This window comes from Periplaneta americana, chromosome 17 (genome assembly GCF_040183065.1).
Source record: "Periplaneta americana isolate PAMFEO1 chromosome 17, P.americana_PAMFEO1_priV1, whole genome shotgun sequence".
Lineage (NCBI taxonomy): Eukaryota > Metazoa > Arthropoda > Insecta > Blattodea > Blattidae > Periplaneta > Periplaneta americana.
In genome coordinates, this window is record NC_091133.1 from 7338290 (window position 1) to 7354616 (window position 16327).

At 38.2% G+C, this 16327-nt stretch overlaps 1 protein-coding gene across 3 annotated transcripts in view; it reads right to left on the reverse strand.

Moving 5' to 3' along the window:
- Nucleotides 1–16327, reverse strand: part of LOC138693174 (zinc finger protein 391-like) — a 73156-nt gene that overhangs the window by 31171 nt on the left and 25658 nt on the right. Inside the window, exon 5 of one of the 3 annotated variants that reach the window (XM_069816888.1) lies at nucleotides 5474–5699. The exons of 1 other annotated variant lie outside the window; for it this stretch is intronic. In XM_069816888.1, coding sequence (XP_069672989.1) covers nucleotides 5672–5699 — 28 coding nt within the window. In that variant the 3' untranslated portion in view covers nucleotides 5474–5671. Of the gene's footprint in view, nucleotides 1–5473; nucleotides 5700–8215; nucleotides 10924–16327 lie in introns of those variants that run through there. One more of the 3 variants, XM_069816886.1, reaches the window with a different exon arrangement.

Genomic DNA, 16327 nt, shown 5'->3' on the forward strand with positions numbered 1-16327 from the left:
AGCGCGTCTGGCCGTGAAACCATATGGCCCAGGTTCGATTTCCGGTCGGGGCAAGTTACAGTTGAGGTTTTTTCCGGGGTTTTCCCTCAGCCCAATATGAGAAAATGCTGGGTAACTCGGTGCTGGAACCCGGACTCATTTCACCTGCATTATCACCTTAATTTCATTCAGACGCTAAATAACCTGAGATGTTGATACAGCGTCGTAAAATAACCCAATAAAATAAAAAAGTAGAAATTGATGTGATTACTGGGAGGGCTGTGTGCCTACCGATCCCGCCTTAAATACGTATCTTACTTATATACTAAAATCGTAGTGGGTGAATGAAGAATAGGGCGATATTTCTTTCATGTGACAGTGGGTTTCAGTGTCGCAACTTAGTAATAATACTAGAAACATAATCAAACCTAGCCTCTTACATAATACTACACACCTAATCAAATCTAACCTAACTTGTCAAATACACATCTATTCTAACCTAACCTAATGTCACATAATACTACACACCTGTAGAGTTGCTTGTAGCAACATTCCTCGAGTTTAGTATCATTTCGTTTGCATGTATTGGCGACCCTGCTAGTCATGTCTGGGGACATCTAGTGAAAGTGAATCGTACTGCCAGGAAGTGTATAATATTCGTTTAGTGGCCGGTTAATACTCCATCTTGAAGAGCTTCATAATTAATTATATAACCTATAAATAATAGCCTGCAGCCACCTTAACAATAACATTCATTGTAAAACAAAATTGTGAATGACTAGAGTCATAAGTAGGTAATTCCCTGGTAAATCTACATTGAAGGCAAAACTTGATCATATTCACGGGCAAAGACTTACCTCTATGACGTATAAATGTGAAAATGTACCTAACATTTTGGTACTCCTTTATGTCCTCGCTTCTGAATGTTAAATATACTATTCAATAATTGTTGAACAACTTCCTCTACGATCCAGTCAGCCGTGACCACGAAAAATAATAATAAACTTTTATATAGTAGGCCCACTTGTACATAAACAACGGAATCTTTCTTGTGTGTAGAACAGCTGTCAGTAGGAAGAGTCTGGGGTTCTGAGTACAATCTTTATCAAGCAATAAGGTCTGTGTAGCATAATGACGAAGTCTTCTTCCTCAAGCCTGCAATTAGAGTTGAGCTTAAACGATATTTTCAAGTATGTGACAACTGTGACTGTGACTGTGACAATTAAATATCTGTGACTTTTATCTGTGATTTTGTCACACCGATATTTTATATCGCTAAGTAAGCACAATATGCATGAATTATACCGATATTTCGTCACACCGATAAAAATTAACAGGAAATATTGAAGAGCAGTGCAATGTGAATACGATTTCTCTATACACGCCACACTTCTGTGGTTTATATGGGAAAATCCAACAAATAAATTATGTACATGTACCATTAACAAATAAATACTAATCTAACTGAACAGTAACATGTAAAAAGTTAACCTTATATACCAAGAGGTTATATCGTAGTTGATTGTAGATATGGAATCAGTTGATAAGTTTTAATGTAGTTGGGTACGGAGAAATTGAGTAACCTCTTACGAGGCGCTATATAGTACTGACACGAATACTACTTCCTTACTGGCTTTTAAGGACCCGGAGGTTCATTGCCGCACTCACATAAGCCCGTCATTGGTCCCTATCCTGAGCAAGATTAACCCAGTCTCTATCATCATATCTCACCTCCCTCAAATCCATTTTAATATTATCTTCCCATCTACGTCTCGGCCTCCCTAAAGGTCTTTTTCCCTCCGGCATCCCAACTAACACTCTATATGCATTTCTGGATTCGCCCATACGTGCTACATGCCCTGCCCACCTCAAACGTCTGGATTTAATGTTCGTAATTATATCAGGTGAAGAATACAATGCGTGCAGTTCTGTGTTGTGTAACTTTCTCCATTCTCCTGTAACTTCATCCTTCTTAGCCCCAAATATTTTCCTAAGCACCTTATTCTCAAACACCCTTAACCTATGTTCCTCTCTCAAAGTGAGAGTCCAAGTTTCACAACCATAAAGAACAACCAGTAATGTAACTGTTTTATAAATTCTAACTTTCAGATTTTTTGACAGCAGACTGGATGATAAAAGTTTCTCAACCGAATAATAACAGGCATTTCCCATATTTATTCTGTGTTTAATTTCCTCCCGAGTGTCATTTATATTTGTTACTGTTGCTCCCAGATATTTCAATTTCTCCACCTCTTCAAAAGATAAATTTCCAGTTTTTATATTTCCATTTCGTACAATATTCTCGTCACGAGACATAATCATATACTTTGTCTTTTCGGGATTTACTTCCAAACCTATCTCTTTACTTGCTTCCAGTAAAATTTCCGTGTTTTCCCTAATCGTTCGTGGATTTTCTCCTAACATATTCACGTCATCCGCATAGACAAGTAGCTGATGTAACCCGTTCAATTCCAAACCCTCTCTGTTATCTTGGACTTTCCTAATGGCATACTCTAGAGCAAAGTTAAAAAGTAAAGGTGATAGTGCATCTCCTTGCTTCACGACACGAATACTGTGCAAAATATTAAAGTTTAGTAAATAATGTTCAAATTTCAATTAACAACGAATTTACAGAGATGAATGCGTGTAAAAATTAGTCAAAGTGGGACTGTAACCGGACATTGTATGTCCTTTGTATATTGTTGTGGCATACAGTCGAAACTAGTGAGTGAAATTACCTTACAATGCATTTGTCATTAGCCGGAATTCCTAGTACTGTGCAAATGGCTCACAGCTGTGGAGTAATGGTTAGCATGGCTGATCATGAAACCAGTGGGACCTGGAGCAAGTCTTGATTGGGACGAGTTAAATGGTTGATATTTTTTCCTGCTTTTTCCCTCAACCCATTAAGAGCAAATTCTTGGTAACTTTCTGTACTGGACCCTGGACTCATTTTGCTGGCATGATGATCTTCATTTCATGAGACTATAGATAACCCTCAATTATGCAAATCTTAATTTTAACAGCTTTAGCTACGTCAGAAATCATGTGACTTAAAGCACTAAGTTACTGTATTAACTTTCAGCTTCTCAGATTATTATCTCCTTTTTTGTTGAGAACTAAACGAATCAGTTTAAGCAGGAGTCAGCTGGAAAATTCGAAAAACAATATGGGTTCCCCGAAATCGCAAGGTTCGTAATCCTGTAGTAGTGACACTTCTTACATTTTGGAAGTATAGTCCCTACCTTTCTTATGTTAACTCTAAAATTCGTCCTTTAGACTAGAGGCACATAGTCTTTTTTCGGAGACAGCTCAACTAATATGTCCGTCACAGAATTTTGTTTCACGGCATTTTACTCATATTCTGGCTAAAGAAGATTCACTTAAAAATACACATTCAATCACGCGAAATATCGTTTAGGTGTCAGTCTGCAAACAGACAGATGCGATGCTGCAGGAACAGCACTGCTATGAGAGAGTTACAGATTTCACCAGATCTGTTCGGTTATGTACTAACATAATTTGCATAAAAAAAAAAAACGACCTACTAAGTCTTTCGTTTCAGATTAGTTCCAAATTTAGCGAGTTTGGACAAAATTAATTACTGTATTACCAGTGTTCACCTGCGATTTACATAAATAATTTATCAACATGTTGTGGGTAACCCTGGCTTGGTGATATATTGCAACAATATCAGCCCTTCCATAGAATAAATTGTTCCCATGTAATCTCAAATTGTTTATATATTTTCGTCTAGAGTCTTTTCTAATTTCCCAATTTGGATGTAAAGTGAATTGGTCCACACCTGTGGAGTAACGGTCAGCGCGTCTGGCCGCAAAACCAGGTGGCCCGGGTTTGAATCCCGGTCGGGGCAAGTTACCTGGTTGAGGTTTTTTCCGGGCTTTTCCCTCAACCCAACAGATCAAATGCTGGGTAAGTTTAGGTGCTGGACCCTGGACTCATTTCACCGGCATTATCACCTTCATATCATTCAGACGCTAAATAACCTGAGATGTTGATACAGCGTCGTAAAATAACCCAATAAAAAATAAAGTGAATTGTAGATATGAAAAACCTTACAGGAATTATAATTTTAAACAAAAAATCTAATATTTTAGCATTCTGTGGTACCTAAGAATTCCGGAATCGCAATTGGCACAAGAGATTTTATTCATGAACACTTCCTTGACTTAGAAGACATAATCGAATCAATGATCCTGAGGTTTAGAGTGCATATATCATGATTTTCCCTCTGACTTCTGATTGACTTTCTCATCAATATCACTCACTTTAGTAAAAGTTAGCTATAACCTACACTTACTACGAGAATAGACTGAGATGTAGCCGAATAAGATAAATATATATATTTTTTGTCCTTACAATGCACAGTGGAAGAAAATGAATGTAAAAATTATACTTCTACCAGTTATCTTACCTGCTGAATTATACATACGGTGTCTTTACAAAGGAATACTGACGGACGTCACCATACTTCGTAAAAGGACAAACATGTTGTGCTTATTTAATTCTCTTAAGTCATAAATTTACAAACGTGTGAGGAACTCATATGTAATTACAAACTCAGGAAAACAAACACAATTCATATTACTGAACCCTTATTGATATCTCGGAAATTGGACGCAATTATTGCACCCTGTTTTACTTACTTACTTACAAATGGCTTTTAAGGAACCCGAAGGTTCATTGCCGCCCTCACATAAGCCCGCCATCGGTCCCTTTCCTGTCCAAGATTAATCCAGTCTCTATCATCATATCCCCCTCCCTCAAATCCATTTTAATATTATCCTCCCATCCGGTCTCCCAACTAACACTATATGCATTTCTGGATTCGCCCATACGTGCTACATGCCCTGCCCATCTCAAACGTCTGGATTTAATGTTCCTAATTATGTCAGGTGAAGAATACAATGCGTGCAGTTCTGTGCTGTGCAACATTGCACCCTGTTTTACCATAAAAAACTGTTAGAAACAAGTGGTGCACAATCTACAACCGGTTTTGAGGGTAATAAATCACACTGTGTTATGGCGACTGGTATGCACCGAAATATAATCCAAAGGAAGACTGTAATTTCTCAAGAATTCTACACTTCGAACATTTTGATAACCATGGTGTTTAGTCGTGATCTTGGACTTGTCACAGTCCACAATCTACAACCGGTTTTGAGGGTAATAAATCACACTGTGTTATGGCGACTGGTATGCACCGAAATATAATCCAAAGGGAGATTGTAATTTCTCAAGAATTCTACACTTCGAACATTTTGATAACCATGGTGTTTAGTCGTGATCTTGGACTTGTCACAGTCCACAATCTACAACCGGTTTTGAGGGTAATAAATCACACTGTGTTATGGCGACTGGTATGCACCGAAATATAATCCAAAGGAAGATTGTAATTTCTCAAGAATTCTACACTTCGAACATTTTGATAACCATGGTGTTTAGTCGTGATCTTGGGCTTGTCACAGTCCACAATCTACAACCGGTTTTGAGGGTAATAAATCACACTGTGTTATGGCGACTGGTATGCACCGAAATATAATCCAAAGGAAGATTGTAATTTCTCAAGAATTCTACACTTCGAACATTTTGATAACCATGGTGTTTAGTCGTGATCTTGGACTTGTCACAGTCCAAATAGTGGGCACTTCCTGAGTCCGCTGCTGAACAATCATTGGGTACTGAAGTCTGGACGTCTTCTGCAACAGTATGCCAGAAGCTGTCACATGACTATCTTCACAGATGAAAATGTTTCAGGACTTTAGAGAGTTTCAGCCGGGAAAATTATAAACTTTATGTGTCGCGTTTGTAGGAAACTCAAGAGAGAGCTCGAAAAATTGAAAAGGGCCACCACCCTCCCTTCAGGAGCGTGAGTTTTACTCCTCTCATATTTGTTAAAAATGTGTTAACAGCAAGTGTTACAGTGTATCAAGAAATTGTGTTGGAGTCTCTTTCACAAATATGAGCAATAATTTAAAAAAGAAGAAAAAACAGTGTGGATTATACCAATTTTCAGCCCCAGCTCACAAGGCTACAGTCTGTGCAGAGGTTGCTCGAGCTCCATGTTGCTGGTGACAGTCCTTGTGGCATGGCATTCCCCACCTCAAACTCTTGCACTTGAAAATGTGCCCAGTTCTTCAGGGTATCACTTGCAACTAAAGGCACTTCTATATGAAAGACTGAAGCGATCCTTGGAGGATCAGTAACAGAATTTCCATTTGAAAACATGTACTGCAAAAATTGTATGTAACGAAATTTATAAGACAATGTAAAAATTCTATGAGTAAAATAAATGGAAAAATAACCTAATAGAAATTCCTAGAAACAGTGCATGTGAAACTAAAAGTGCATCAATATGGTTATTATCTTAATGCCTAAAAGTGCCAATGGTGTAAACATTTTTCTTTTTAGAATGTATGACAATAAATCCTGACCTAATGAACTTTACAATATATATCATGTCAGGAACACGTTTACAAACTTTGCATTCATACATATAGTGAGTTGAGCTACGGGCCTACTGGATGAACCCATTGCGATCGTTGTGTAAATTCTGTATTAATTTTTCCTGTTCTTTCTTTAAAAGAAAATATCAGACAAGAAATTAATAAAATCCCATCTAAGGGACTCATTACAGTTTATAAATTGCGTATGCACACACCACGAATACATAGCTGCTGAGAGGCTTAATTTTTAAAGATTATTTCCTATTATTATCAACAGTAATCTCACTAGAGGTTTTGATTTATCTAGAGAAAATCAAAACTCGAGTGGGATTTAATTGACCATTACGCGATTACAAGAAAGTCGGCTATATAATGATTATAAGAAATAAAGTACTCTAATACAATACAGTATTATTTAATTCGCTAAAATTCTATTTTACTAATGTTAGCTTCTTCAAAACGTTTGAACGGAGCCGTTATTTTCAGTTGACTGTCTATGCGGTAAACAAATGACGATCACAAAGCATGTTTTAATAGTACCGTAAAAAAATTTGCAGTTTGAAATGTTGGCTAAGAAACAAATGATAGGGAGAGATAAAAACAGATGAAAGTATATAAAAATTAGAAGGAATAAAGTACTCTAACAGAATAAAATAGATATTAATTGACTTATTAAAATTCTATTTCACTTATGTGACCTTCACCAAAACATTTGAATGGAGCTGCCATTTTCAATCAACTATGCGGGAAACAAATGACGATCGCAAAGCACGTTTTATAGTACCGTAAAGAATTTGCATTTTGAAATGTTGGCAAAGAAAGAAATGCTAGGGGAGTGATAAAAACAAATGCTAGAGAAGTGCTAGAAATAAACAAATGCTAGAGAAGTGATAAAAGTGTGCGATAAACAGCCATGATTGGTTGAAACACGTCCTTTCATAAAGTTTTATTGGTGAAAAGTAGTCTGACGTAGTAAAAGTGTAATAGTCAGTTTAAAATAGAATACATAAAAATCCTTTCGGCAAATATATGAATACAATATAAAAATACTGTGGCAACCATGATGGAAAGTTCTCGCTACTTCGGGGAGCTTCGTGCGCGTCCGGCAGAAGGGAGGGGGCGCCAGGCGGTGGAGAGAGGGAAAGACGCAAGTCGGCCAGCTCTGGCACGGCGCGGCCGCGCGAACTGGAAGGGACGGACGTAAGAGGGGGAAGCTGGAAGTCTCGAAAAGCCACGCGAACCGGTTACTGTAACGAGATTGTTCACGAAATCGTAGTTTCCGGAAAGTGTGGTTTAACTAATAAAAAGCGAGCAGCCTTCGAAGAGACCAGTTGTTGTTAGTATTGGACAGCGAGTTCAGCTTGTGAATCAGCAGCGCCCAGGAGTCTAGGGTTCGACACGCGAGTGAACTTGAGCAGCGTCCAGGCGGAAGCAACGCAGTTGGAAGTCTTCAGTTCGAGTGCAGTGGGCTGTCTCTGGAAGTCTTGGGTTCGATATACTGTGCCATTTGGTTTCGGCACACCATGTTCATTTCTTTCCTTTCATTTTCTTTCTTTCTTTTCTATTCCTATTATTTCCTTTTTAGTATTAGTTTACCTCATCTTTTCATAGATGGCTTTACTTCTCCATTTTTAGTCTTTCTTTCTCCTTTAGATAGCTTGTTTCATTTCTTCCATTATTGCTCTATTATTCCTCACGTATCAGGAGCGAACTTTGTGATCACGTGACAAGTCACGTATGTTATTGGCCATTTTGCTTTTGGCGTCGGTTTTGGGGGAGCATTACCATACAGTTTGAGTTTTAGGGAGAATTTCGATTTGAGTTTAGTGTGAGGGAGACACTCAAGGCGGAAGGTTGGACGACAGCTGTGGAGAGCTGTGCGTGTGGCGACTATCTGGGATGGGATCGCAGATAACCCAGTGAGGGCAGGGGCGTGAACTGGTGTAGCCGGGTCTCGAACGGGGTTCGCGACTCACTACAGGCGGTAACGTAGCCGAGCTGGGATGCAGTGTGCTGTGTGATTTGGGATGGCGTGAAAGTTGAAGAGAGACCATTGTTATGTTGGTTTCGAGACTGGCCTACCAGAAATCACACCAGGTTTTTATATGTCAGTTATGTTAAATTTGGTATGATTAGTAGAAAGATTTTGGTTTCATATAGAGTATGAGAGAATAGGCTGGCATTCGTCAAGGGTTTAAACATTGGTTGTGTAAAAGTAATTGCTACCATATCAGACAAGTTGAGACTTGTCTAGCAAGCTACTAATGATTACCAACTATGAGTACAGATGGCGTTACTAGTCGGTGTAATGGCGAATGCCAGTTCAGTTAACTGCAATAATAATCCAAGTTAGTTGGAGTAGTGAATTATCAGTGATTGTACTTTACTGGAGTCCTTGGTTCATTTTCTTTTTTTGAGAGTGTGATTAATAAATGTGAACACAGTGTGTTGATCATTTACATGAAGTGTTTTCTTTGTACCACCTTACCAAAGAGACAGTCGACCCTATCATAGCTTTCTACGGCGGGATAATACTTTATTATTGAAGTACTGTTTACTCACTACTTTTATCAACTATTCAAAGTACACAGAGGCCCACCGTTGCAATACTGTGAACTTGAGTGACTGAGCTAGAAGAACTAGCCAAGGCAAACGAACTGTGAACTGAGAACTGACAGTTTTGTGTTGTGAATAGTGCTTGGTGAATATTAGTTGAGATTAGCAGTACATTGTTGTTCTCAATAATCCAAGTGAATTGAAGGGTACACGGGAAAAACGAACAATGTCACATTTCCATTAAGATTGAGATAGTGATCTATTTCAGTATATTACTGCAAAATTTATTGGTGTTTCTACTTGTCATGAAGGAAATGATGAATGTATCCGTTGTTTTAATTCTCCTTTACCACTTTTGGTAAAAATAACACTAAAGTTTGTAGTAATACAGTGAATTAGATAATGACATCACCCTTAACAGCACTGTGACATTGTTCGTTTTTCCCGTGTACCCTTCAATTGTCATTGTCGTCTGTGGAGTGCAATAACGAATACTGTGTTGATATGTGGAGTGAAATACCCATTGTTGACGAGAGTGTTTAAATTCAGTTATAGAAAGTCATTATTGTTGTGAATAAAAGCAACATTATTGTGTTGAATTAAAAGTCACAATACTAAACTTACGCGCGGCGACACTACATCTACTTTTGTGGTTGTAGCTGCTGTATTTCCCCAATAAGCAACTGCAAGTAGGCATGGTAACTCAGAAATTCTTACTGTTTATGTGTATTAAAACTCTCATTCTTCCAGCAAATCTGCCTTCTTAACTTATTCTTATACGTGAAACATATTCCACAGATACACATTTCAAAGGTATTCCGCCTGTGAATGAAGATTTTTCAGACTTCCCGATGCAGGATAACTCTTCCCACAACACACTGCATTAAAATGGTGTCTGACCTTAGTGTAGGCGGGTGTGAATCTTGAGCTGACGGCAATTTGAGAAACTTTCGCATTTCAATGGTCTCGTGGCTGTGTGGACGAAGGCAGAATTGTAGAGATGTCCGTCTTGTGGAAAACAGTTTCCATAGGCGTAGCATTTGAATGCTTTTTGGCAGTGTGAATGTGTAAATGTCTTTTTAAGTGCTCAAATTGGGAAAAACACTTTCCACACATATTGCACTTGAATGGCCTTTCGCCCGAATGTATTCGGCCATGTCTGCTTAAAGCAGTCGATTGTGTGAAACACTTTCCACAAACCTCGCATTTGAATGGTCTTTCGCCAGTGTGTAATCGTGCATGTCGTCTTAATGCTGCCGATTCTGGGAAACACTTTTCACACACCTCACATATGAATGGCCTGTCGCCTGTGTGAATGCGTACATGCCGGTTTAATTGTCCTAATTGTGAGAAACACTTTCCACATACATCGCATTTGAATGGCACTTCCCCTGTGTGTATGCGCGCATGTAGGCTTAAAACTGCCGATTCCGAGAAACACTTCCCACACACATCGCATTTGAGTGGCACTTCGTCTGTGTGAATGCGTACATGTCGCTTTAAATGTCCTATTTGGGAGAAACACTTTTCACACACCTCGCATTTGAATGGTCTTTCGCGAGTGTGAATGCGTAAATGTTCGTTTAGGTGTCCCAATTGCGAGAAACACTTTCCACACACCTCGCATTTGAATGGCCTCTCCCTTGTGTGTATGGGTGTATGTTTGTTTAAATTTGCTGAATCTGAGAAACACTTCCCACAGACATTGCAGTTGAATGACTTGTTTCTTGGGTATACATGCAAATGGAGTTTCATAGGTTGCGGTGTTACAAAAACCTCGTTGCACTTGATAGAAGTGCGCCTTATGTCCATAATGTTTGAACTGTCTGGTCTGCTGCTACCACACTGTGTCAATTTGTGTTCCGCAAGATCAATGCTGGCGCATTCCTGCGGTAAATTCTTCTCAACATTATCCACAATGCTGAAATGAATATAAAAATGTATCAGTCTCCGTAATTGTCAATGTGGTGAGATCAAAATATATTAATCATTTTATACATACATACTTCGAAGGAACCACATTCCAACATCAGCTAATAAGAACACAGGTAAATAAGAAAATAATAATTTATCGTGAAGTAGGTAGCATTTAGACAGGAGTGTAGGTTTGAGAACGAGGCTTGTTGAGTTTTTCAAATACACGATTGTCAAAATACAACTTCACGAATGTCTACCATACAATATTTTTCTTCTATAACCTCAAATTATTACTTCACGCACTGATATTATTACTTCACGCACACTATGCTTACTTCACATAATGCTAAAATTGCGTGAATTGCACTCCACGCACTATCGTAACAAAAAAATAAAACATTTTTCTTGGTGCCTTGGTTTTCAAGACCTATTCTTGGAGTTATATGAGGCACAGATTCAGAATATGGCATTGGATAAACTATATCAGCTCTATATATTATTTAATGTACTGAAGTACATATGATATTTCCATGCAGATATTCTGCGTCATCATACGATGAAAGACTAATGGAACGGAGAAAAATTCTCTCCGGCGCCGGAATTTGAACCCGGGTTTTCAGCTCTACGTGCTGATGCTTTATCCACTAAGCCACACAGGATACTCACCCCGGCACCGGACAGAATCGTCTCAGTTTAAGTTCCAACTCTTGGGTTCCCTCTAGTGGCCACCCTCTGCACTACGTCATAGATGTCTATGAACGTAGGACTGAAGTCCATTACTCTTTCATCGTATGATGACGCAGAATATCTGCATGGAAATATTATATGTACTTCGGTACATTAAATAATATACATGATATGCGTAAATCACGAATAAATCACTTCGTGATTTAAGACGGCGCTTATTCCGTCGGATCCCGGCCAACTAGTCACTCATTACGAGTGCACCTCAGCACATGTGTGGACTTCAGTCCTACATTCATAGACATCTATGACGTAGTGCAGAGGGCGGCCACTAGAGGGAACCCAAGAGTTGGAACTTAAACTGAGACGATTATGCCTGGCGCCAGGGTGGGTATCCGATGTGGCTTAGTGGATAAAGCATCAGCATGTAGAGCTGAAAACCTGGGTCCAAATCCCGGCGCCGGAGAGGATTTTTCTCCGTTCCATTACTCTTTCATCGTATATCAGCTCTATTTCGTAAATACAGATGAATTTATATAATGATTACATAATACAATATATTACAATACTAAGTTGTTAAATTATCTGTAATAACTTCTAAATACTTATTATGGATTTAGTAGGCCACATAAATTTCATTTCATCTTTACAGACAGTTGCGCATCGCAATTTGTTCATTTGTTTTCTAGTTTGTGTTCTGCGTGCGTACAAGTTATCAAGTACACTATTGTGAGAGTGTGTACGTGTTTCCAGCTGTAATTTTTACATCCGGAACATTGGATTCTGAAATGTAGTCATAGTTACGATCGTATAGGAGGTGTGTATAATTACATTCCCACTCATACAATTTCATTTATGCAGATCGAGCGTCGGAAAGACTTGAGCTTGAATTATTCCAACTTACTATGTCATATTTGTGGGGAGTACACACATAAAGCAAGTAGAAAATCAATTTCTGAAGTTGTGAAGAGAGCATATCTAGGTTATTTTAATGTCAAACTTTGAGATCAGACTAAGACATGGGCTCCTTATGTTGCATGTAACCTACAGAGCATTTATGCCAGTAGACAAATGGAAAAATACATTTCATGAAATTTGGAGTACCAATGGTTTGGAGGGAAAGAAAAAAACATTTCGACTACTGTTATTTTTGTGTCGGTCAATATCATGGGCATCAATCGAAATAATTAAGGTAAGTGGTCACATCCTGATCTACTTTCAGTTATGAGTTCGTACCCATTCGACTCTTCAATGAGTTACAGAAAATCTCAGATGATAACTCTTGTATATAGCATAAGCAAAGAAACTATGGAAGTGATAGTGATTTTCAAAAATTTCACATAGTGAAAGATTTGACCAGAGCGAAGTAAGCGACCTGATTATGGACCTAAATCTTTCCAAGAAGACTTCTAAATTGTTCGCCTGCAGATTAAAGGATAAGAATACTTCCGCCTGGAACGAAAATTACAATTTATTGAAGGAGGGAAAGAATTTTCTGTCATTTCCTATTGAAGATAAGAACCTTACATTCTGCAAAAACATCGGAGACTTTTGGAAGAAAATGGGTGACTCAGAAAATATCCCAAGTTCAAGACGTAGTTTAAAATGTAATCGCTGACTTTCGACCACAGCAGCTCAGACAGTGGCACCAACAATAAATAAGTGAAGCAAAACAATATACATAATTTCGTTATCCATAATACTTTGAGTTGTTTACATTCGTTACATTTCGTTAGCAATTCTTTAAATTAGTTACTTTTTGTTACTTTCGTTACCAGTAAACATCCTGCACGGTAACGTTGCGCAGTTGGGTAAGAGTACTCTCATGAATTTTTCATAGTTGGTATGCCTACTGCAAAATTGGCTTGCATTACTCAATTGAGTATGGATTATTGATAAGGTTGAGACATATGTTGATGGAGCCACAGAAGAATCTCTGTTTAGCAAGATGTGTAAACGTTTTGTTTGAAATCACATGTAATTTTTTCAATAGAAAAGTTGAGCTTTCTGCAGTAGTCATAAGTCAGTCAGAAGGAACATGTTGACATTAAAATGAAGTCCTATTTGTAGTAATGCAGTGGCATGAACTAATGTCCTATGACGGTAGGTACTGTGGTGCTCCTTAGTATCACATTCTTAAGTTGACTCGATGTGGTCTAAGAGAGTGCATAGATTGAGTAGGTAAGAGTGCGCGAGTTATGTTCAAGTTACGAAGAATTTGGAGCATTTACTATGTATGTGACTATTGTTCTTGAGCCCTTCTTGTAATCATTGCCTATTATTTCCCGTTTCTGAGTTATAGTTAAATTTATTACTGAATCTCATATTTCTCAGGTTCATTGCCGCCCTCATATAAGCCCGCCATTGGTCCCTATCCTAAGCAAGATTAATCCAGTCTCTACCATCATATCCCACCTCCCTCAAATCCATTTTAATATTATCCTCCCATCTACGCTCGGTCTCCCCAAAGGTCTTTTCCCCTCTGGCCTCCCAACTAACACTCTATATGCATTTCTGGATTCGCCCATACGTGCTACATGCCCTGCCCATCTCAAACGTCAGGATTTAATGTTCCTAATTATGTCGGGTGAAGGATACAATGCGTGTAGCTCTGCATTGTGTAACTCTTTCTCCATTCTCCTGTAACTTCATCCCTCTTAGCCCCAAATATTTTCCTAAGAACCTTATTCTCAAAAACCCTCTATCTCTGTTCCTCTCTCAAAGTGAGAGTCCAAGTTTCACAGCCATACAGAACAACCGGTAATATAACTGTTTTATAAATTCTAACTTTCAGATTTTTTGACAGCAGACTAGATGACAAAAGCTTCTCAACCGAATAATAACAGGCATTTCCTATATTTATTTTGCGCTTAATTTCCTCCCGAGTGTCATTTATATTTGTTACTGTTGCTCCAAGATATTTGAATTTTTCCACCTCTTCGAAGGATAAATCTCAAACTTTTATAGTTCCATTTCGTACAATATTCTCGTCACGCGACATAATCATATACTTAGTCTTTTCGGGATTTACTTCCAACCCAATTGCTTTACTTGCTTCAACTCAGTGGCGTATACTGGTTAAAGGGTTTGGGCTACCGCTGACCCTATTATTACACAAAATATATCTAACAATTACTTTAATTTTAATTACTATGGTAAAACTAATAATACAAAATTATTACATTATGTTATATTATAAACTTTTTCTTTTGTAATTTCCTTGGGCTACCGCCGGTAGCCCCGGTAGCCCGCAAAATACGCCCCTGCTTCAACTAGAATTTCCGCGTTTTCCCTTATCGTTTGTGGATTTTCTCCTCACATATTCATGTCATCCGCATAGACAAGAAGCTGATGTATCTCGTTCAATTCCAAACCATCTGTGTTATCCTGAACTTTCCTAATGGCATATTCTAGAGCAAAGTTAAAAAGTAAAGGTGATAGTGCATCTCCCCGCTTTAGCCCGCAGTGAATTGGAAAAGCATCAGATAGAAACTGGCCTATACGGACTCTGCTGTAAGTTTCACTAAGACACATTTTAATTAACCGAACTAGTTTCTTGGGAATACCAAATTCAATAAGAATATTATATAAAACTTCTCTCTTACCCGAGTCATACACCTTTTTGAAATCTATGAATAACTGATGTACTGTACCCTTAAACTCCCATTTTTTCTCCAATATCTGTCGAATACAAAAAATCTGATCAATAGTCGATCTATTACACCTAAAACCACACTGATGATCCCCAATTACTTCATCAACATATGGAGTTAATCTTCTCAAAAGGATATTCGACAAAATTTTGTACGACGTCAACAAAAGTGATAGTCCTCGAAAGTTACTACAGTTAGTCTTGTCCCCCTTCTTAAAAATAGGTACGATTATGGACGCCTTCCATTGTTCTGGTACAATTTCCTTTTCCCAAATTGCAAGTACAAGTTTATAAATTTTGCTAGATAATACGCTTCCACCCTCTTGTATTAATTCTGCTGGAATTTGATCAATACCTGGAGACTTGTACTTGTAACTTTTAATTATTGTATTAAATAACTAGAAATGAAGCTGGTTGGGTACGACATGATGAAAACATTTATACTACGAATTTAATTAGTGGTTTCTTTTAGGATGACCTTTTGTCACAACCACATACGTTACCAGTGAGCCGACATATCTGCTGCGAAGAGTGCCCCATCCCTTCTAGCTAAAACATCCAGTAAATGGACAGTACTTGTAACAACTGTGCGAAGTTGTTTGTGCTTTAACTGTTAGCTCTGCAACAATCACGAAACGCGACAGCCAGTGAGAGATTTTTTCTTGTGAAATCATGTTGGATATAGTGTAACTTACACTGAATTTGAATTTGCAGACTTCAACAATTGAACGAAGTAGTCAGAAATCAGAACATGTAGACCGCTATAGGTTAGTTTGTGTTCTGTTTGACCTGTGTCACTTATGCTTGAAATTATATTGTCTTCACGTCTTGGGTGTCAAAATCGTTAAAATGCATAAGTATTTATTGAAATACAAAAGGACTTCGACTGATAATCGTGATGGTGATGGTAATATCGAATCGTCAACGTGTAGCAGTAAAAGTGATCCATCTTCGGCAGCTTGTGACAATGAAATCCCTGTTACTATTTCTGGTAATTCCACGAAAAATGATACCGGTACTGAAAGTGGCAGCTGTTGGGGCAGGACTTTTCAAAAACATTGGGTAAAAACAT